Here is a 24,207-nt window from a genome sequence, read left to right on the forward strand (position 1 = left end):
AAAATGGCCCCTTAAGCCAATAAATATTTAGATTCAAACAAAAGATTTATAAATTACTTAATAGATAGGTAAGGTGGTCTGGTATTCCCATCTCTTTAAGTATTTCCCACAGTTTATTGTGATCCACACAGTCTTGAGCACAGTCTTTAGATCCACTAAGGCTTTAGCATAGTCAATGAAGCGGAAGTAGAATTCCCTTGCTTTTCCCATAATCCAGTGAATGATGGCAATTTGATCTCTTCCTCTGCCTTTTCTAAATCCAGCTTTTGTACATCTGGAAGTTCTCAGTTCATGTACTGCTGAAGCCTAGCTTGAAAGATTTTGAGTGTAACCTTGCTAACATGTGAAATGAGCATAATCATACAATAGTTTGAACAATCTTTGGCATTGCCTTTCTTTGGGATTGGAAAGAAAACTGATCTTTTCCAGTCCTGTGGCTACTGCTGAGTTTTCCAAATTTACTAACATATTCAGTGGAGCACTTAAACAGCATCATCTTTTAGGATTTTAAATAGCTCAGCTGGAATTCCACCACCTCTGCTAGCTTTGTTCTTAGTAGTGCTTCCTAAGGCCCACTTGACTTCACATCGCAGGATGTCTGGCTCTATGTGAGTGACACACTATCATGGTTATCCAGGTCATTAAGACCTTTTTTGTACAGTTCTGTGTGTTCTTGCCACCTCTTCTTAATATCTTCTGCTTCTGTTAGATCCTTACCATTTCTGTCCTTTATCATGCCCATCCTTGCATGAAATGTTCCCTTGATATCTCCAGGTTCCTGAAGAGATCTCTGATCTTTCCCGTTCTGTTGTTTTCCTCTATTTATTTGCATTGTTTATTAAAGAAGGCCTTCTTTTTCCTTCTTGCTGTTTTCTAGAACTCTGCATTCCTTTGGGCATATCTTTCCCTTTTTCCCTTACCTTTCACTTCTCTTCTTCCCTCAGCTATTTGTGAAGCTTCCTCAGGCAACCACTTTTCAGTCTTGCATTTCTTTTTCTTTGCGTGGTTTTGGTCACCACCTCCTGTTCAGTGTTACAAACTTCCATCCATAGTTCTTCAGGTACTCTGTCTACCAGATCTAATCTGTTGAATATCAGTCACTTCCACTGTATAGTCATAAGGGATTTGATTTAGGTTGTTCTTGAATGACCCAGTGGTTTCCCCTACTTTCTTCAATTTAGTGTAAATTTTGCAATAAGGAGCTCATGATCTGAGCCATAGTCAGCTCCTGGTCTTATTTTTACTGACTGTATAGAACTTCTCCATCTTTGGCTGCAAAGAGCATAATCAGTCTGATTTTGGTATTGACCACCTGGTGATGTCCATATGTAGAGCCATCTCTTGGGTTGTTGGAAAAGTGTGTTTGGTCTGACCAAGTGCATTCTCTTGATAAGACTCTGTTAGCTTTTGCCCTGCTTCATTTTGTAAACAGCAACTTAGCATATCACAGCAAAAATCTGAAAAATACACGTTCTTTTCAGTCATATAAACATTTTAAAGTCACTTAAGAAAAATTAGGCCACAAATTTTTGTCAACAATTTTAAAAAGATTGAAATCATACAGAGTGTGTTCTTTGTATACAGTAGGATTTAACCAGAAGTCAACAATGATAACCAGAGGATAAATAATCTTACAAAGACACTGTCAGATCAGACACCAAGAATAGAAAGAAATCAGTCTCAAAAAATCCATGTTGTATGGTTTCATTATATTAGAAATGTAAAAATTAGGCAATTAGACTAATGTATTCATGGCTGTATGTAAAGGCAAAAAGTGAACAAAGACAAATAAGAAAGTGATTACCATAAAAGAATAATAATTACCTTCAAGCAGTAGAGGGCTTGCTCAGGCCATCATAGTACAAGAAGTTCTTTCTTGTTTTGTCATCAAAAATATATCCATTGTACTTAAGTGCTTATTCTTCCAGATGAACTTTAAACAGTATTGTCAAATCCCCTAAAAAGCATTTGGAATTGTGTTAAGTTTATAGATTTCTTCTGGAATTATTTGCATCTTTGAAATATTAAGTCTTCCCATCAAGGAATATGGTATATGTTTCCAGTTACTAGGTTTTGTTTTATTGTTTTTTAAGATTCTTCAGAAAATTTTTAGAGTTTTTCTCATAGAGTCCACATTTCTTGTTAAGTACATTCCTAAGTATTTCATTAATTTTGCTTCTAATGTAAATGAGGTCCCCCGCTGTCCCCACTGTTTTCCAACAGGTATTACTGATATGTGGGAAAGCTAACTTTTTTTTTAACTGCCTATCTTATTATTTTTAATTCCCATAGTTTATTTTAAAATAATAATTGTTGTGGGGTGAGTATTACTACTTACTTTATAATAACTTTCTCATTTGCTTACTGTTTCTCAATAGTTAAGAAAGTGAGGCTCAGCAAAGGATAAAGAGTTTGTTCAAGGTCATGCGGCTAAATACTGGCTGGAGCTGGGGTTTTAATCCTGTTATGTGTAACTGAAAAACTACCATGGGATTATATTTTCCCTGATTAATTTAATTCAACAACAAATTATATAAAGATGTTGTGTTATGGAGATGAATTAGATAATGAATGTAAAATCGCCAGGAATGTAAATGAACTATCCAAATTAATGTAGCAGTTGCACTGTGAAATTAAAGGTAGGAGATTCATTGGAGAATAGTTGAGGTCTGGCTTGCCTTTGAGCAGTTTAGAAGTCATAGAGCTTTCTTGTTTATAAAATTTTTGAGATGTCCTCTGAATATTTATGTCTGATATGTTATGAACCAGATGTCTTCCCAGTGAATTTTTTTTATATTAAAGTGGCATTTAGTAAGCCATTTAAATGATGATGATGGTGGATGCATTTAAGGTTTCTTTGCAGTGATGACCTTTCAGCAGACTAGTTCTTACAACAGAAGGATTGGAAAGTGTTCCCCCTTGCATTCAACACCAGTTTTATTTTGTACCTTTGAAGGTGCCATTCTATTTGGGTGCTGAATATCTAACAGTGAATAAAAAAAAAAAGACAAATTATAAACAAGCATATTAGGTACAGTTGACCCTTGAACCACGTGGAAGTTATAGTCAGCCCCCTGGATACATGATCCCTCTGCATCCATGAATTCAGCCAGCCACAGATCCTGTGTTAAGTACTGCAGTATTTACCGTTGGAAAAAACCCTCCTTTAAATGAACCCATGCAGTTCGAGCCAGTGTTGCTCAAGGGTCAGCTGTGTATATCTTGAGAGAAGTGCTGTGAAGAAATGATTTGTGAGTGGGTCTGGCAGGCAAGGCAGCGTTCAATAGGCCCTGAGGTGAAGCATGTCGTAAGGAGCCTGCCAAAGGCCAGTGTTGCCGGAGGACCAGGTGAGGCACAAGTTCAAGCATTTGAGGTTGGCTCAGTGGCAAGGTGTCTAACATGCAGGACCAGGGAGACCATAAGAAGGAATTTGGATTTTATTCAGAGAGCCATGGGGAGATTTCTAAGAAGGGTACCAACTGGGACCAGTGTAAGATATTAAGACATTGTGGTGGGAAGACCAGGCAGAAAGCTGATGCTGCAGACCAGGATTTCCCAGCTATGCACGCTTGACATTCAGGGATGGCTGACTCTTTGTCCAGGCCGCTATTCTGTATCTTGAAACAACATCTCTGGCCTCTACCCACTAGATAGAGGCAGAGAGTAGCAGCCGTCCTGTCACTTTCCAAGTTGTAACCACTGCAGGGTCTGCAGACACTTCCAGGAGTCCCTTGGGGGGATGCAGTATTCCTCAGTTGTGAGCTCGTAACCAGAGGGAAGGAAAACTTGGGGTGGAGTGATGGCAGTGGGGGTAGAAAAACGTGCTTAGATTTGAGACCCACTTAGAAGAGGATGTTCTGGATTACAGGGATTCAGACAGATTCCTTGGACAGAGAATCCGCCACTCATCTTCATTGCCAGGCTTTTTTGGAAAAGCTTCCTTTGAGGTTTTTGGAAACCTTAAAATTCACCCACAGAAATCCTCGCCCTGTCTCGTGCCTTAGATCTTCCAAACATTGTGTCTGCTTTGTGTTCTGTAGACAGAAAAGATCTGTCCCCTCCCTACACACAAACCACACCACTTCAAACCCCAGAGAGGTGACGGAGGTGCTTGGTGTCTCACCAGGAATCCTGAAGTGGGTGAAGCTGATCGACAACTTCGAAGGAGAGTATGACTACGTGACCAACGAGGGCACGGTTTTCACGTTCAAGACAAATCGCCATTCTCCTAACTACCGCCTGATCAACATTGACTTCACGGACCCCGAGGAGTCCAGGTGGAAGGTGCTGGTTCCTGAGCACGAGAAAGACGTCTTAGGTAAGAGTATGTGCTGCTTGAAGGTTGCGCTTTTGTTTCTGGTAAGAATGTCAAGACATCGGTGTATCTCTCATTCTCTGGTAACCGGTTACAAGGTAAAGAACCTTCAACTTATGATCCTGAAAAGTCTTAATGGAGCAGCCAAGTGTTTTATAATTAGCACAATATTGTGTGGGATCTTCATAAAAATTGTGAAGGTATGAATCCAGACCTTCAAAGGCGGAGCTTTTTTATTAAGTATCGGCTGTCTTTGTGTAGCTATTATCTGATAATAAGTGCTAATGTTTAAATTTTTTTAAACTACTTGGATTCAGAATCCTTAGTTTTTAGCTTTGGAATAACTTTGGCAGTTCATTTTATATCTATTGTAGATCTTAGGCTGGATTTATAGTCCTCTTACCAGAAGAGAAGAGAGATTATTGTCAGATTTAATTGAGATCCATTGCTCTTGCTGCTGTGTGCACTGTGCTACAATAACGTCTTAAGAGCATCACTTCTGAGTCCATCATGTTTCACAACCCCTTTAAATTCCCATTTATTCATTTTCTCAGTGATTTTCCAAAGATGATATACTGCTTTATAAGTTACTTATTGCCTGAAAGCTGGATTTGACTTCAAATGAAACTCACTAATTTTGCTACAGTTTTTGACACAAAAGGAGAGTCAAATACCTCAAGCTAAGGAAGAGTTTGCTTGTGGAGGTGAACTTCTGATGGGTTGAATAGGAATAAAATCTAGGGCCATTCCAAGTGAAGGTATAAGGTGTATAATCAGGAAAATAATTCTTTGTGAAAACAGCAGAGTGGCCCTGTGTCCGACGAAGCTGTCCTGACATGGGTTTTTCAGTGACTCGAAGCACATATATTGGAGTCAGATCCAGGTGCTCATCCTGGAAAAGTAAGGACCCTTCCTCCCTGGCTCAAGGCAGCATGCTCTGTGCCTGCATATAGCTCCACCTGGCCTGGCTTGTAGAGCAGGAGGGGGCACACAATTACAGCTGAGTCTCAGGAAGTGCTTCACTCATGCGCTCCCCTGTGCCCCTGGACGCCTGGCTCACCCATCCACCCGCTTCTGCATGGAGGCCTCTTACACCTCGGGCCGTCCTATCAGACAGGACCCAAGACAGCCCTGTCCATGCCCTTACCTGCTCAGCCCCTATCTGCAGCCCAGGACCGCAGCTCATCCCAGGCTCTTCTCTGTCCATACCTGCTTCTCAGTTTGGATTAGGCATCAGTGCTCTATCTCTCTCAGCTGAGTTCTCCTGGTGGGGAGGGGACTTAACAACAGGACAGGGGCTCTTTCCAAGGAAGCCTGTTCATCTGTCTCCTCAAAACCTTCTGTTCACTTTCTAAACCTCATATGTGGGATGAAGGACCCAAGAATCTTAGAACAGGTTTCCTGCCCTCTCCGTTAACATCTTCATGTGAGGAAACCGGTTTGCAGCGACTTTGGCTTCTGTGCAAACTGAGACAGAATATCCCCTCCAGAGGTGATAAGATCCAGCTCTTGGTGCGCACTTCTTAATTGCCACCGGAGGGCCCCTCAGGCCTTGGTGGGTCCAAAGGAGACGGTGGCACAAGTCTTTATGAAGAGTGCCCTGGGTGCTTTTCAGGTGAAGGTCAGGTTGGAACAGTGATTCTCTTGTATGGAACCATCAGAAATGCAAATATTTCCCAACACATGTGAATTTTCTGCTTTTTAAAGCCCACCCACCCACCCCCCCAAAGCAGTTTTAACTATACCTTAAGGTGACAATCCTGTCTTACCTGCAGATCTAATGAAATGCAAATCAATGCTCTGAGATTTGTGGGAGCGGTGATGTATTTTTATAACCTTCCCTTTGAAAGGTTATAAGTTCTTTACACTGGAAAGGGGAAACCTTCAATATTCACTAGAACTCGTCAATTCAAAGAGAAGCACAGGTAAATTTGCAATATATCATTAGCACAGAATGCCCTACTGAGAATAAAAACTAGAGTTGAATCATAAAGTACAGCTGTTAAGTCAGAGCTTTTATTAACGACAGTCTACAAATCACCTTGTCCTTTTCTTATTCCCTTTGTCTGTTTTAGAATCCTGATGTACTCATAGTTAACACAGATTGATTATTTTTTTGACAGAAATAATTTACTTCCTCCCCCCTCCCCTTTCTTTGAAACATTAAAGCCACATGAAATACATTGCTTGATTGAAGTACTTTAAAAAAATCATACTGGCAGATGAGCAAATGACTTTTAGGTGTAATAGTTGTTTTTTATATCCTGACTTGAGAAGTTTGCAGTAGGAACCTAAAGAACCTGACGAGACTGGGGCCCCTGGTGGCCCTCAGAGCTCTCTCTGGCCATGTCTTGTTGAGCATTGATAATGTCATACGTGTGAGCTGCTAGTTTCCTGGGTTATAAACATAAGCAGCATTAAAAGCCCCTTGCCCTGCTCCATACCATGAAAATCAGGAAAGGCTCATCTTTTCCACATTCCTGAGCTTCTCCCTACAGCCCTGTGCTGGCTTGCATTTGCCACAGCCTGTCTCTCTGGATGGCCTGTCCTTGTCGCTGGCCGATCTTGTCCAGAGCACGGTGGCTTGTGCTCAGGCCTGCCCCCTCCACTTCCTCCTCTGCTCCTCTGCTCGCTTACCTCCGCTCTCCAGCTCCATCGCCAACAACACAACACTGAAGCTGCAGCCTGGGCACCGGAAGGGAGGGGCGGAATTCCTGTCTCTGCCTCACTCTCAGATTCCCCCTCCTCACCGCGGCCTGGTGACTCTTCCTGGAGATGCCCTTCGTTTCTTGGCTACCCTTCTCCAGACTTTAGCCCCAGCTCCATGTGGGGCTCTGCTTGGCTTCTTGGGGTTCTGGGCTCTTCTCCACCCTCCACGTACTCAGTGGTTCTCTGGTCAGCCGTGGGGTGTGTACACCCGCCACTGCCGTCACCCTTTGTGTATGTCACCCTTTGGTCCAACAGTAGCTCCGCAGTAATGACCGAGTCAGAACTAAAGTTCCCCCACCCAGCTCACCAGACCCCCATCAGACCTCCCACCACCAACCCCACTCACCCCCAAAAGGGACAACGGTTTTCTTCTTGAAAATGGGCTTCTCACTCATTTTCTTTCCCAGTCTTCCTCCCTTCCTGCTTCACTCCTGGTTCATTCGCCCTTCCTGGTTCATTCATATTCCTTTTCTCTCTTCTTATCCCCAGCTCTGGCCTTCGTTCCTTGAGTTGTGTTTTCCCACCTTCACGCCTGACAGACAGCTGCCCTGTCCCCAACACCACCCGGGCACCCCCACCTTCACTGTCCCCCAGATGTAATTCAGCACTTGCTCAAGGGCTCCCACTTGTTTTGAATCTCAGCCACTCACTCACCTTTGTTTACATGTTACTACTTATATTTTTACGTGATTGTGTCTCAAGGGCAGAAGTGACCTCATCTCCTTGCTGGTCTGTCCAGCCCTTGCAGGGCACCAAGCACATGTCAAGCAAGGGTTTGGTACATTCTTATTGAATAAACAATCTTGGCAGATGAGGAGCATGACTTAGGTTTTGTTGTTTTCCATCTGTACCTCCTGTAACATGATACTGGACACAAAATAGGGCAGCAGGGTCATTTGTATTGCACACGTTATTGAGATCATCAAAGGCTCCTGGTCCCAGGTGGAGAATGTGTCATCACCTCTGGACCTGACATTGGCAATGATTTATTAGAGGGATATGCCAAAAACGCAACGAATGATTAAAGCCAATGATAAAATCACTCGGCCAGTCTCAGCGCTGCAGAGCACAGTGTAGAGCCCCAGAACTGTCGTTCGGTGAAATGAGTGTGTTTTTGGCTAATTTTCAAAGCCACATTAGGTTTTACGTGTCTTTATCTTTTCAGAGTGGGTGGCTTGTGTCAGGTCCAACTTCTTGGTGCTGTGCTACCTGCACGACGTAAAAAATACCCTGCAGCTTCACGACCTGGCCACCGGTGCTCTCCTCAAGACCTTCCCGCTGGAGGTCGGCAGCATCGTGGGCTACAGCGGTCAGAAGAAGGACACCGAGATCTTCTATCAGTTTACTTCCTTTTTATCTCCAGGTGAGAGTCTTTTCACCAACACGGTCCAGTTTAAAAATCACACTCCCGTTTGGGTTTCTTTTGATAAACTGAAATATGATGCCATGTTATATTGAAAATCACATGGGCTGTGTTACAGCCAGAATTACTTAATATAAATAGGTAAAACGGACGCTCAGAACAAAGGGAAATGTGAACACCTAAAACTGCACTCTCATTAATCTTATATCCTGAGTCTCTCTTCTGGGGACAGGACCAGCTGTTGTTTTAGGTTGATTTGAAAAATCGGTATGAACAAGTAAAACCGTAGATTCAGCCTTTAGTCTATATATATCAAAACACACAGCACAGATAACTAAAAGTGTTAAAAAAAAAAAATCTGTAGTCACATCTGACATTTAAAAGCTGTTTTAAAACTGAGACTACATTCCGCTTTTGTTAAGCTGGATTAAATTAAAATTCTAAAAGTATAATCTTACATCATATGGGGGGGGGGGAACTTGTTACTTGGTTCTAGTAGAAAAGGAAGAAAACATTTGCAATTTTGTGGCATCAGTTAATTTTCCCCAAAGTAAACATAACTCTTTGTATACTTTTTTTTTTTTTTTTTTAGGTTTTTTCACACTCACTTTGCTTATTTGGGTTTTTTCCTGTTTCTGCACTTGGCGGCATTCAGCATTTCTGTTATAGCCAAAGCTCTAACACCCTGATTTGTCCCAGGAGCCTGGCCAGTTGGCAGTTTGCAGTTGACTGGGCAGACCTTATCCTGAAAGCAATCTGGCTGAAGAAATGTCTGCACGTTCCTTATTTGTTTTTCAAGCTCCTTCATCGTCCTTTTTGTCCTAGCCGGTTTTGTTGCGGTCGTTTGATTCTTGGCAAATAAAGCAGATGTAGGGGAGAGCCGAGCAGGAGTAGAAATGGCTTTGTCCCTCTCCCAGGGTTTGGCAGATGACAGTGATGGCTGATCCACTTCTTTGTGTGTGCCTTGGAGTCGCAGAACAGGCAGTCTTCAAGGAATCTTAACCGTCATGGCAGGTTGCCGTCGGGGTTATTAAATCAAAAGAATAATGTTCTGTACATAAGTCTGATGGTCCATCTGGGACACCTAGGAATCTTTACTGACCCATGCACCTTTCAGAGGATCTCACAAAGATGCGGAAACCAGGGCCAGGAGCCCTGCTCTGACAGGTCAGGAGCCTCACGTCAGGGTGTGCTGCTCCTCACCGCTCCTCCCCAGAGCCTGGAGGACAGTGGCAGCCAGTGGACAGGAACCAAGGAAAATTGCTTTCCTCCTCTCAGCCCAGTGCTGCGGGGTCTGCACGGCTTTCCTCAACTTACACTGGTTCTAGAAATTGAACTTTGGAAAACCTCATAGCCTTTAAACAGTTTTAATGGATAAAGAGCAACAAGAACAGAGCAAGGCTGACTCACCTGCTCTTCATAAAAGCCAGAGTCTCCAGAGGCCTGTAAACCACCTTCAGTGACCCCATGTGGCCATTTATTTCAGGGACAAGTTCATCATTACCCGAAGATGAAAGAGCTCATTGTCCTAGCATAAAATGATGGGTTCTGTGCCAAGCAGTGAAATATTATCTGTGACTCTGGCCGTGAAGTCTGGAAAGAGAAGTGTGTTCCTGATTCTGTACCAGCAGGCAGCTCCTGAGCTAGCTTTATTTGTCACTGCAATGCTTTCTTCTTCTCCTTCGTCTTTTCCTAATTTGTTTTGCCTCCAGCCTTGTCTTTTCTCTCCTTAATGTAATCTGATACCTAAAATCAGAGAACAGGGCTTCCAGGCTCAGACCTTCTGAAGCAAATGTAAAAATAAATAATTAAACTAGATTCCCTGAAAGCAGGAAATGGTCAGTGTGTACATATGTACACGTCCATGTACATGCATGTCTGCTTTTCAAAGGCTGTCTTGCACTGGTCTCCGAAAGTTGAGTGTCCACTGCCGCAGTAAACAACAGACACTAAATTATAAATAAAGCTCCAGGGCCAAAAGTACCTGCTGCGCCCACTGCTGTGGACACCTGATACACCTGGTAGGTGTACACCTGCTGACTTTGCTTCCCATGGAAATACATGGTGAAGGCATGTCTTGAGCAAAGCCATTTGGAAGAAAACAGGCCCACGGAATTCTTACAGCCTAATGATGTTTTGTGTCCTTGTCTCCATTGGTTTGCTAAGTATAAGAATCGGGTATCAGATTGGAGAAAACAACCTAGAGTCATGAATCAGAGAGGATTGGTTAGGTGATCTCTAGGGAATAATTTCAGAGTTTAAGGGCAAAAGAGAACCGAATTCGGAAGTTCCTTAAGACCCAAGGAGATGTCTTGGACTTGAGGAGATGGGTCTCCTAATGAAAACAGTGCTTTAACAAGGCTATTCTAGCAAAAGGAAAGAGGGAGGGGCAGTCAGTTCAGATATTCCTGCTATAATGGGAAATAAATGTAAGGAGGTGAAAGAGATGGGAGTTAAAAGGAAGGGGCAATTCTAGGAGAGTTGTGACTGCACTTGGAGGAAAACAGGCAACCAAGGCAGTTTGGAGCACAATGCACTTATTCCCTGCGGCTCAAACCATTTAGTGGTTGAGCCGAGTGATGCTGTATTCATGGGACCTGAGAGGGTTGTCTAAGGTTCATTCCAGACTTCTGTGTGTTGTAACAATCCAGTACAGCCATCCCAGTTGCATGGTTCTGAGAAACAGAAGAAATAAAAGAAGCTTTCCCAGACTCTTTGGGAAAAGCATAAAAATGCTATAGAGCAGATTTAGGTCCGTAGCAATGTTGAAGGAAGGGGACAGAGATTTCCTGTGTACTCCCTGTCCCTACACGTGCACTGCCTCCCCTGTTATCAACATCCCCTACTCCAGTGGTACAGTTGCTACCGTTGATGAACCTGCATTGACACATGACAATTGCTCAAAGTCCATAACTTACCTTAGGACACACTCTTAGCGTTGTACATTCTGAGTGTGGAGAAATGAATAATGACCTGTATCCATCAGTATGTGTTTTTATGGTGTCATGCAGAGTAATTTCAGTACCCTAAAAAGTCTGTGCACTCTGCCCTTTTCATCCCTTCTCCCCCTAGCCCCTGGCAGCCACTGATCTTTTTACTGTCTCCGTAGCTTTGTCTTTTCCAGAATGACCTATAATTGGAATCATATTAATAGATTATATAGACTTTTCAGATTGGCTCCTTAGCTTAGTAATATGCATTTAAGGTTGTTGCATGGCTTAATGGCTTATTTATTTTTTGCTATTACTATTTGCTTGTTTATTTTTTGTAATACTCCATTGTTTGGATGTTCCACCATTTACTTACGCAGTCACCTTCTGAAGGACATCTTGGTTGCCTCCAACTTTTGGCAGTCATGAATAAAACTGCTCTGAATATCTGTGTGCAGGTTCTTGTGTGGACACATTTTCAACTCCTTTGGATAAATGATCAGAGTGCAAACATTTTAAGAGACTTGTTTTTGTTTGTGTTTTTTTAATTTTAATATCCTTAAAACCCAACTTGTAATTGGATGAAACAGTGTCTACATGGGTCATCTTTGCCGAGTTCTTTTGCTTTTCTTTACATATCCAGATTTCCAGATTCCTCTGTTGATCCTTTTGCAGTTTCTCCTAGAATTGTCCCTTCCTTTTAACTCCCATCTCTTTCATCTCCTTACATTTATTTCCAATTATAGCAGGAATATCTGAACTGATTGCCCCTCTCTCTTTCCTTTTGCTAGAATAGGCTTGTTAAAGCACTGTTTTCATCAGGAGACCCATCTCCTCAAGTCCAAGACATCTCCTCCGGTCTTAAAGAACTTCCGAATTCGGTTCTCTTTTGCCCTTAAACTTTGAAATTATTCCCTAGAGATCACCTAACCAATCCTCTCTGATTCATGACTCTAGGATGTTTTCTCCAATCCGATACTGGATTGTTATACTTAGCAAACCAATTGAGACAGGACACAAAACATCATTAGGCTATAGGGATTCGTGTTACAACATGATTCTGCAGTGGGCTCACCTGGACTGACCCAGATGGATCTGAAAATAGAAAATATCCATCAAGTAAATTAAGCACTGGTACCTTTAGGTGTAACCCAGCCTCCTCCAAAGTGCCACTTCTGCGCCAGACAGAAGAACAGAGATCAGGCACTTGGCACCCTTTCTCCCAACAGGAGCCAGCCCATGTTGTATAATTTCATCCTTCTGCTAGAGGCTTTGATGTCTTGATTTTTCTAGATAAACAGGCATTTAGAGTGTGTTTCCTACTCACTGTCTTTCACTTGAGAAATTTCATTCTAGTACTTTGGTGACTTACCTCAGGGCACTGCCCCAGGAACTGGTTGGTAGTTAGAGCTGGGAATCCTGGCTCCCCATCCTTGGTGATTCACTATAGCTCAGGTAACAGTGATGCTGGGGTGAGTCCAGGGCTTAAATGGTTCATGCTTGTTCTGCAGTCTCATTGTCATTGTTGGGTGGTTTGGATTTTTTTTTTTTTTTTTTTGAGGATGGAGATGCTTTTGGTGTTTTGAGGAAGTGGAGCAGGTACTAATGAAACTTTTCAAAAATTAACATATATGTGAAGGTAGCCTTTGCCCTTAAGACTACATTTATCTGGGCAAGTACAGTACTCAGTATGTTTGGTAATTTAGAATGTATGCCCGGATATGTAGTCTGAAAATATTTTATGTATAAGGATATATTCCAACAAATATCCAAATACAGCTTCGACTAAGAAAGCCAGTACTTCAGTCCTATGAGGCATCTCCCCACTGTCAGTGTTAATCATATATTGTATGATTATATTATAAACCTTAAAATAATTTGTAAGCATGGGAATTGCGATAACATTCATGGGGATTAACAGTCTTTTTGTTAAAGTATCTAAACATATTGCTCTTTGCCAGTGGGGAGCAGAGTGCTGTTTCTCAGCTGTTAGTGAAGTTCATATATACACAGAGGAGTTGAAAAGAAAGCACGCTGCCATTTTATCAGATGATCAATTAGTTTGAATGTACCCTGTGGGAGTAACTGCTTAGTTTCTGGTTTTGCAGCAAGTATCAGGATCTCTAAATTGATTTTTCATATACTGACAGCATATGTTTAAAGTATTATGTGGGAGGGCTGTTTCTACACCAGCCACTCTGGATGACTAATTCTGTTTCATAAACGATAGCAGTGTTGTTGTTTTCAAACAGTAATGATTTATCTTACTTATTGTTTCTTTGATTTAGTTCTTTTTTTGTTGTTAAGTTTTAGTTATTTTATTTTGGGGACTGTGATGGGTCTTCGTTGCTGCCCCTGGGCTTTCTCTCATTATGGAGAATGGGGGCTACTCTCTAGTTGCAGTGTGCAGGCTTCTTATTGCAGAGCACAGGCTCGGGGCATGCAGGCTTCAGTAGCTGTAGCGTGGGAGCTCAGTAGTTGTGGTGCACAGGCTTAGTTGCTCCACGCCATGTGGGATCCTCCTGGACCAGGGATCAAACCTATGTCCCTGGCATTGCAAGGCAAATTTTTATCCACTGGACCACCAGGGAAGTCCCTTTGATTTAGATATTAAATATTAGAATGTAGTAGCATTAAATTCGGAGAAGGCAATGGCACCCCACTCCAGTACTCTTGCCTGGAAAATCCCATGGATGGAGGAGCCTGGTAGACTGCAGTCCATGGGGTCAGAAAGAGTTGGACATGACTGAGTGACTTCACTTTCACTTTTCACTTTCATGCATTGGAGGAGGAAATGGCAACCCACTCCAGTGTTCTTGCCTAGAGAATCCCAGGGACAGGGGAGCCTGGTGGGCTGCCCTCTATGGGGTCACACAGAGTCAGACACGACTGAAGTGACTTAGCAGCAGCAGCAGCAGCAGCATTAAATTAAGGAAATGGGATTTTAATTAGTGGTTAAAATAGCTAAAAGTTTATTGTGTATTCATCAATGTGTAATGTGCACTTGGATAGTCAGAACTTTAAAGGCAACTCTGAAAGACTCCCCTGAAAGGCTGTCTTTGGTCCCTGATTGCACGTGTGTGTCCACAGAGGGGTGGGTGTCAGGAAGCAATAGTCCCAGAGTTCCCATCAAGAGACCCCGATTGGCTGTTGACTTTGGGCACATCATTTGAGTTTTCCATCTTAATCCCTGCTCAGGTGAAATAACCCTACATGAAGTGTCCCATCTTCTTTGACCTGTACTCCTAAGTGACCTGGTGTCGGGAAAGACCTGTTATGTTTCTGCAGTTAGGTTTTACCTCTGCTCTTAGTCCTGGAATGCATTAGAATCTTCTAAAATGATACAGAGGTGACTGTTGTAAAAAAGAAGACCACATGCGATGGCGATGATGAAGTGTGAACACTTATGCAGCATTACATAGTCCACACGCCAGGCTGTTCTGAAGTCTCTTTCTGCAGTGACTGTGCTTTGTGATCCTTGCCCCTCTTATATCTAGTGAGTTTATGGACTGAACTAAGACTTCCATTTCCTTCTAGGTATCATTTATCACTGTGATCTGACCAAAGAGGAGCTGGAGCCCAGAGTCTTCCGAGAGGTGACTGTGAAAGGAATTGACGCTTCCGATTACCAGACAGTCCAGGTAGGGGGTTTTTTTCTTGACAATGTGAGTTTAAAAATCTGACTTTCAGGCCAGGCTACGCACACCCCAGTTTGTCAGCAGCTATAGAGGTAACCCACAGCAACACCGGCCACAGATACTCGGGAACACCTGCTGCTTCTGGGCATTGAGCCCGGCGAGGTCCTGCCCTCTTGGAGTTTACAGATTCTGCCACTCTTCCGCCAGAGTCCCTTGTCTGGGGGATCAAAGCAACACAGTTCGTCTGCTTGCTTCAAAGTGGATTGTTTTCTGGCTCAGGTCTCGTGGTGTGATAAGTAATAACATAGATTTTCTCTACATGAAGTATTCACTCAAGTGCTAGAAGGCAGTCTTTGCAGTCTGAAGTTCATCCGTATGTCTGCCTGGCACAGGGTGAGCGCTCAATAAAACATTAGAATGGATGAATTAACTGTTTAATTGTCATGCGCGGCAAGCTCAGTCTCTGGTCACCATCCTTTCAGGTTAAGAATCTCCTTTTTTTTTGTTTTCTCAGTGGCCCACAGGTACTGAGTCTTCCAGAAACCAAATCACTCATTGACAAATGATGCAAAATGACTCTGTTCCTTTGCAATGACCAGTCACCTGTCAGGTACCAGGTGTTTCATCAGGACTCTCCTACCAGGGGGCCTGGACTACAGAGACCCAGGTTAGGATTTAGAGTGTTGTTTCCAAAGGAAAATTAGAAAAAAAAAAGAGCACTGGATACCCTGAGAATATTTCTGTGAAACTAGAGCATCATTTTAACAGGGTGAATTGCCCTTCACCGGTCTAAGAGAAGTCTAGATGGCGGACTAGATCTAGATCAAAGATAAAACTGTTTGGCCGGCTGAATCTGGCCCAGGGCTGCAGATCGCCAGCCCCTCTTCTATATCAGGAGTCAGCGTACTGGCCTCTGGGTTTTTGGAGACTAGCCATGTTTGTTCACATAGTGTCTGTGGCTGCCCTAGTGCTTTAACAGTGCAGCAGAGACTGTGGCCCACAAAGGCTAAAGTGCTTAGTACTTGGCCCTCCAGGACAAAGTTTGCTGATCCTTGATCTATATAAATAGTACTTATAAAGTCAGAGAGCATTCTCAATAGAGGTCTAGGGCCTTTGTCTTCAAGCTCTGTCAGCTCGAAGCCTGAAGTCTGCATGTATTGATTGATACATCTTGGTTGACATAGGATGAGTCATTTAACTTTTCTGCCAGTTTTTTCAGCTGCAAAACAGATAGTACCCATTTTGAAGGATTCCTGCAGGATTATATGATATGATAAAATTCCTGCAGGATATGTGAGATGATATATAAAGGCATACCTCGTTTTATTGTTCTTTGCTTCATTGTGCTTTGCAGATACCGTGTTTCTTTTTTTTTTTTTTACAAATTGAAGGTTTGTGGCAGTTCTGCATTGAGCATATCTATTGGTGCCATTTTTCCGACAGCATTTGACTATTTCATGTGTCTGTGTCACATTTTGGTAATTCTTGTAGAATTTCAAACTATTTCATTATTATTATATTTGCTATGATCTGTGCTCTTCATATTGTTATTGCAAGAAAGATTATGACTCATGGAAGGCTCAGATGATGGTTAGCATTTTCTAGCAATTAAATATTCTTTAAGGTATGTACAGTGTTGTTTTAGACTTAATGTTGTTGCACACTGAATATTGTTGCTGTTCAGTTGCCCAATCGTGTCCTACTCTCTGTGACCCCCTGAACTGCAGCATGCCAGGCCTCCCTGTCCCTCACCATCTCCTAGAGATTGCCTAAGTTCATGTTCATGGCATCAGTGATACCATTCAGCCATCTCACCCTCTGACCCCCTCTTCTCCTTCTGCCCTCGATCTTTCCCAGCATCAGGAACTTTTCCAGTAAGTCCTCTGTGTGCATCAGATGACCAAAATACTGGAGCTTCAGCTTCAGCATCAGTCCTTCCAGTGAATATTCAGGGTCGATCGCCATTAAAATTAACTGGTTTGATTTCTTTGCTGTCCAAGGGACTTTCAGAAGTCTTGTCCAGCACGACAGTTTGAAGGCATCAATTCTTTGGCATTCTGCCTTCTTTACAGCCCAGCTTTCTCAACCATACATGACACTGAATAGATTACAGTATAGTGCAAACGTAACTTTTCTATGCAGTGGGAAAACAGAAAATTCATCTGACTCGCTTTATTTTGACACTTACTTTATTGTGGGAGTCTGGAACTGAATCTACCGTGTCTCCAAGGTCTGCCCATATTAAGGGTCTGGCACATAGGGCTCAGTCAGTAAAGAATCTGCCTGTAATGCAGGAGACCTGGATTTGATCCCTGGGTGGGGAAGATCCCCTGGAGAAGAGCATGGCAACCCACTCCAGTATTCTTGCCTGGAGAATCCCATGGACAGAGGAACCTGATGAGCTCTAGTCCATAGGGTTACAAAAAGTCAGATATGACTGAGAGACTTAGTGCTTTCATGTAGAATGTAATCAGGGTTTTTTTTTTTGTTTGTTTGTTTTCAAAAAGTGTTAGAAGTAATATGGCAGACTTTTAGGTTTCCATAGCTTGTTTGGCTTCTTTCATTTTCAAGGTGAGCCGTTGCCTGGAGAGAGATCTTTTAGGGGCCAATAGCCCCAGTCTAGTGCTTGTATGGTTCATTAATTCACCCTAGTCCTGCATTAGACTTCTAACATCATTTTTAGGCTGTCATGCCTTGCTGTTTTTCATTTTTCTCTGTGTGTGGAAATTGCGTGCCTGTCAGCTGTAACATTTGGCCTTCTCAGGAGCTACTTCTAGTCCTTGCGTGGACATCCTCGGGGCAGTGGAGGGGGGAAGGTCTGTGTGTGTGTGTGTATGTGTGTGGTGCAAGACAGCGCCTCTCCCATTAGTAATGCAAAGGATTCCCGGGCAGTGAGAAGTGACTGTCCCCTCGTGGCTGCTCTAGGATTGGGCACTGTTGCCCATGAGACACCCCTCCCCTCAGCCCTCGTCTTCTCTTCATCTCTGCTGTGCAGCCCCTCAGGTCTGTATTTTTTTTTTTTAATTTCTCTTTTCTGCGCCCCACAACTCATGCCAAAGTGAGTAATTGTGGAGTTTGTGGCAGGCAGGAGGGACCTGTGATCATGACAGCTGCCTCAAAGGCAGCTTCTTATAGGAAAGTGGCTCTTCCTTCTCAGGGAGGATGGTTGGAGTTGTTTTTCCTCTCAAGTAGCTGTTTTTTTCTATTCTTTTTTTTTTTACCTTTTTTATTTTTCATTTTTTTAAAAAATTTTATTTTATTTAACTTTACAATATTGTATTGGTTTTGCCATATATCAAAATGAATCTGCCACAGGTATACATGTGTTCCCCATCCTGAACCCTCCTCCCTCCTCCCTCCCCATACCATCCCTCTGGGTTGTCCCAGTGCACCAGCCCCAAGCATCCAGTATCGTGCATTGAACCTGGACTGGCGACCCATTTCATATATGATATTATACATATTTCAATGCAGATGGTACACAAAGAAACTAGTTACAACCTAATATGTGTTGTTTTCAGATATAAAGGAAAAGATAAAACTTTACAGCCAAGCACATGCTTGTGTGGAGTAGAAATCCCTCAGCCCTGGGCACAGCAACATGAGATTTCCAGATTAAACTGGGGAGGAAGTACGCTCGGGAGATGCTGGTCGGGTGCCATTGGAAAAGGCACCGAAGTCCTCTGTGTGCGGCTTCCCACTTCACAAAGAAAATTCCCCTAACGTCAAGCTACTGAAATACTTAGAAGCTTTTATTTGTACAAGTGCAGTAGGGGGAAAAAAGATGAAAAGATTCATGGGACATATTTAAGTGGATAGTAACTGAGTAACTAGAGAGAACACATTGCTTTTATAATTTTTATGAAGGTATAATCTCTCTAGTATAATGCCATCAGGAGACTTTAATATGTTGATTATATACATCATATATATTGCACTGAGTTATTTAAATAGAATTCTTTTTTTGGGTAAAGGTGGCTTTGGAATGTACTGTGATATCACAGTACCATAGACTGAAAGTTCATTTTGCAGTGGCTTAGCCCAGGTATACACAGCAGAGCTTTGACAGGAAATGTGAGTGTGACATCTGTGCTCACATTCTGATCAGACTCTCAGCAGAGTTGCCAACCATGACCAGCCTGTAAAAGCAGGCCCTAGAGAAGGGTTTGTGCATGAGTGGAAAAAATCCTCATAGTGTATAATAGAAACCACAGCATTTGGGGGTGTAGGGGGAAGATTCATTTTTTGTTTTCAATTACTTCCGGGTAGTGCTGCTTTTGATTTTGCATGACCCTGGTGTTTGTATTTATTCTGTATGTGATTTTAAAAGAAAATTCCCTGGGCTAATTGTTATTCCTTCTTTCATTTTATGTACATTAGCATTTTGAAGCAAATGCTGCCCAGATTCCCCTGCATGGTTAGTCAGTGCAGTTAATGGTGGTCACAGACGTGCATGTCCACCTGGCGGTGTAGCTTGTAAGATGTACTAAGTGAAGGAGAGAGAAAAAGGAGGGTCAGAGAAACACATGGCTAAACCAGCCACAGGGCTGTTCTTTGTGTGATGTGCTTTCATTCAGACCAGAGATCTTGAATGGTGGTGGGGGGATGTAGGGTGGGAGTGTCCTGTTTTGCTGACATACACAGAACATAGCTACTATATAGTCTTTACCCAGGCCTGACCACAGCTGTGGGAGAAAATTCATCTGTATAGGAAATACAATTTTGAAAATCAGATCCTGGAAAAACTTTCTCTTCCAGTCTGTGGTACACATAAAAATTAAGTTTTGGATAGGTTTATCATAGCTGCTGACTAGATATTTTTCCTCTTTTTATTATGAATGACATGACCACTATCTAATATTGGTTAGAACATCTGTTCACATGTCTTTAAAAAGGAAATACTGAGCATTAGAAATAACATTAATAACAAAGGTTTGGATATGAAAAGAATCTTGTCTATATTTATGATCAGTAGTATGCTTCATTTTAAACTGAAGGGAAGAAATAGGAACATTTAGTCTGTCAATAAATACTTATGTGATGTGCAATGCCAGGTGGTACTGTTGAATCCAGAGAAGTTCCAGACACAGGCACTGTCCCTGGAAAGTTTGCAGTCAGGCTGGAAAGCTGAGACACAGAGCTCTGAAAGGTCAGATGCCCCAAGATGTTATCAGAGCGATCAGGGGAAAGGTGAAAGTTTCTGTCGGTACTGTGATATCCTGGCCGGGATGCCCAGGGATTTTTCCTGGGAGAGGTGGAACCTGGGTTGGGCTTTGAGGGATGGCTGCTTTTGTAAGCCCCAGGCCCCTACTGGGCCTTCTGAACAATTTCACCACAGTTCTTCATTCAGAGAGCCTTTACCTTTTCGTAGCAGTTTAATTTCATAATTTCACAGTAAGTTCAAGAAGAAAGGAGTCCTGCCCTCAGCATCCTGTGCAGTAGGGCTGCCTCTGACAGCTCTTTTTTGTGGATAAAATAGTGTTTGCACTGTGGCTGAACATGGCATGACAAAGGATGCAGTGTAGCAAAAATGCACTTTTTGGTTTCTCGGTGTCTCGTTTTTGTTCAGCCAAAAATTTTTGACAGCTGAAAGAGTGTCTTTTCTCCTTCTAAAGTGAAAGTCAAAATTTATAGACCTGAAAAAGAACAGTGAACTCAGTATTCTCTGAATCAACTCCGTTGACAACAGTTTCCACATGTTATAAAAGAATAAATTAGAAGGAAGATTCCATTTTATGGGGCAATGCTATGCTATGCTATGCTAAGTCACTTCAGTCGTGTCCAACTCTGTGCAACCCCATAGACGGCAGCCCACCAGGCTCCCCCGTCCCTGGGATTCTCCAGGCAAGAACACTGGAGTGGGTTGCCATTTCCTTCTCCATAGCAAACCTAAATCAACAGAGTACAGAAATAGTAAGGATTATAAGTATTTAACACAGATTATATTACCTTGAGTCCTGTCCTCTTAAACTGAGGAATTTTATGCTTCTGAGGTTTACCTACAATACTGCATGTGAAACATCAAGAACATCCCAAAGGTGATTTGCTTTATAACTGACCAGAAGCTGATTTTTAAAATGAGATGAAAAATTAGATGATTAGAAAATTAAAATTAGATGATTCTTTGGGTTTACCAAGATGCCTTGGGGTAGAAGGAGTGGAGTTATTTTTCTTTAGTCTAGATTTTTGTAACCTTGATAGTAATTTATAGTTCAGTTCAATTCAGTTCAATCACTCAGTCATGTCTGACTCTTTGTGACCCCATGAACTGCAGCACCCCAGGCCTCCCTGTCCATCACCAACTCCCAGAGTTCACTCAAACTCATGTCCATTGAGTCGGTGATGCCATCCAGCCATCTCATCCTCTGTCGTCCCCTTCTCCTCCTGCCCCCAATCCCTCCCAGCATCAGAGTCTTTCCAATGAGTCAACTCTTTGCATGAGGTGGCCAAAGTGCTGGAGTTTCAGCTTTAGCATCATTCCTTCCAAAGAACACCCAGGACTGATCTCCTTTAGAATGGACTGGTTGGATCTCCTTGTAGTCCAAGGGACTCTCAAGAGTCTTCTCCAACACCACAGTTCAAAAGCATTAATTCTTCAGCACTCAGCTTTCTTCACAGTCCAACTCTCACATCCATACATGACCACTGGAAAAACCATAGCCTTGACTAGATGGACCTTTGTTGGCAAAGTAAGTTACTGGTCTACAGATCAGTCACTCAGTTGTGTCTGACTCTTTGCGATCCCATGGACTGCAGCACACCAGGCTTCTCTGTCCATCACCAACTCCTGGAGTTTGCTGGGAAAGATTGAAGGCAGGAGGAGGAGACAACAGGACGAGATGGTTGGGTGGCATCACTAACTCAACAGATGTGAGTTTGAGCAAGTTCCAAGAGATAGTGAAGGACAGGGAAGCCTGGCCTAGAAGCAGTTCATGGGGTTGCAAAGAGTTGGACATGACTGAGCCACTGAACAACTGGCCTACAGGCCTTGCCATTCAACAAACATGAATCCTCAGAACATTAATTAGTGTTTTAATTTAGCTCATTGACTTCTGTGCTGAGTGCACAGCACATGCAGTTTTTGACTCATCCACATCCTTGGTCTGCTGACTGTTGAACTAATGGTAACGTTTTTCTATATTGCTGTGTTCTCACAGTTAAAGATAGATAGGAAATCTTCAGAACATGTTAAGAGTGAATGGGGGAATATTTTCTAAAAGAACCTTTTGAGAGAATATGGTGCTTGCATATGATTAGGAAATCGCTTTAAATTGAGTCAGTTGTTCTTGGCAATTTTGTGCCTAAAGCTTTCATGTTATTTTTTTATGTTACACTTCACAGAGACATATTCTTGCATAAACAGATTCCTGTGTTTCTTTAGAATTCTCTTTGTCTCACAGCCATTCTAGATTGAGATCATAATATTCATATTCAGAGGGCATATGTTTGTATCTGTTTCCTCTTTAGATAGCAGCTGTGTTAAAATAGTTTAACTGTAAAAGATGATAAGAGTTTTTGTTCTCTTGCTATCTTAAAACAGAGAAATAGGTTATAGGGCCCCAGTGTGTGGTTGCTGCAGTCTCCAGACCACTTGTAAAGAAGTGTTCTTCCATGTTTTGAAGAAGAACATTGTTTTGCAGCAGCCTGAGAATATGTAGTCCACTTAGAGTAAAAATCACAAGGTGGCCTTGAGAATTGAGTGACCAGACAGGCCTGGAGAGATCCCTTGAGCCTCCTGCAGGGCCTCCTTTGGCAAGGTGTAAAACGGCTCAAGGCAACCCAGACCTCTGCCCACCTTCCTCAGTTTCTCTGAACTTTGCTTGGAGGAAATGGGCCTGCGATGACATAAGAACTGGGAAAGCAGCTAAACCCCTGCCTGGTGGTTGACAGCCTGGGAAGGGAGGCCTTGGCTCTCCTGGGGATGCTGCGGTGACTTGACATGGAAATTTTTTCACCTTATTTTGATGAGATGTTAATGAGTTAAACAGGTGTTGTAAAATCACAAGGTGATTTTAATTTTTGTGTCTTAGATTCATTTCTAGATGATGGACTAAGTTTATTATTCTTTAATAATGTCACTGCGGTTGAAGCCATAATCGTCAGAGATTAAGGTGTCCATAAACTCATCACCATAGGCGACACCTGTACTCAGTGGAGATCTGTTCATATTTAGTATGTACAGAATTTTTACTATTTCAGTTATCTATAGATCTGAGTTTGCTGTTGTAGTTAATAAAGCCATTTAAATAGATTAAATTTTGTTTAAGTTGTTCCAAAAGTCATGGCTTTTGAGATCCGTAAAAGCTGCAAGTTGCTGAGCTTTGCTGATACTGATTTCAAGTTACTCACAGCTAACAGTTAGCTCTAACCCCTTGCTAGAAAACTATCTTGGGAAAAGAATGTTGTTATATTTCATTATCCTTTAAAAACAAGGTAGAAAGTCACTTCATTCTTATTAGAACTGTATCAGTAGTTTAGTTCTCATCTCTGAATAGTATGTGTGCTAATGGTGCTTATCTTAGGCTAGTTTAATAGTTAGTTCTGTTTTTAGAAATGAATCTGAATGAATCTCAAGGTGTGTTACTCAAACTGTATTCAGCTGTGAACAAAAGGAGAAAAAGTAAAAAATAACCATGGCTTAAAGGAGAGAGATGTTTCTTTTTCCCTCTCACATAAAGGAAGTGCAGGGGAAATGAGTCCAGGAATGACTTGGTGTCTAAGGTGTAAGGAATCCAAGCTCTTTTTGTCTTGCTGCTGTATCGTGGCTTCTTTCCTGCCATCTCCTCATGGTCCTAGAAGGCTGCAGGGGTTCCAGCCATGTTGCATCCACTTTCCAGCCAGCATGAAGGCAGCAATAGGGAAGAAGAAGGATGATCAGGAGGAGAGTGTCTTATAAGCATGTTTGCCAGAATGTCCGCTTTCATTTTATTGGTGAAAACATACTCCTAGCACAAGGAGGTTTAAAGATGTAGTTTTATTCCCAGAAAAAGTGTGCCAGGTAAAAATTTGGGCCTTATTAACAAGGAAGTGGGAGGAATGGATATTCGGGGACACCTAGCAATGTGCCACAGAAGGCAAAACAGGCCTTCAGCAGAAACTTGGCTTGGACCCTGAGACCAAGGAGTCCACACGCCACCTGGTGGCCAGGTATCTAAATCTCAGGATCCCATTGAAAAAACTAAGACCCCACAAAAGTTGAATTTTTAAATACTATCATTGTGAACAGTAGAAATCACACACTTCAGACACAGA

General features: G+C 42.4%; 1 protein-coding gene across 4 annotated transcripts in view; it reads left to right on the forward strand.

Annotated features, from left to right (window-relative positions):
- The window catches only part of PREP (prolyl endopeptidase), a 133,456-nt gene that overhangs the window by 66,255 nt on the left and 42,994 nt on the right, over nt 1-24,207 (forward strand). For all 4 annotated transcript variants that reach the window (XM_055535321.1, XM_055535322.1, XM_055535323.1 and 1 more), the window contains exons 8-10: nt 4,127-4,318; nt 8,190-8,387; nt 14,855-14,958. In XM_055535321.1, the coding sequence (XP_055391296.1) occupies nt 4,127-4,318; nt 8,190-8,387; nt 14,855-14,958 (494 nt within the window). The remainder of the gene's footprint in view (nt 1-4,126; nt 4,319-8,189; nt 8,388-14,854; nt 14,959-24,207) is intronic.

Source organism: Bubalus kerabau, chromosome 9 (genome assembly GCF_029407905.1).
Source record: "Bubalus kerabau isolate K-KA32 ecotype Philippines breed swamp buffalo chromosome 9, PCC_UOA_SB_1v2, whole genome shotgun sequence".
Lineage (NCBI taxonomy): Eukaryota > Metazoa > Chordata > Mammalia > Artiodactyla > Bovidae > Bubalus > Bubalus kerabau.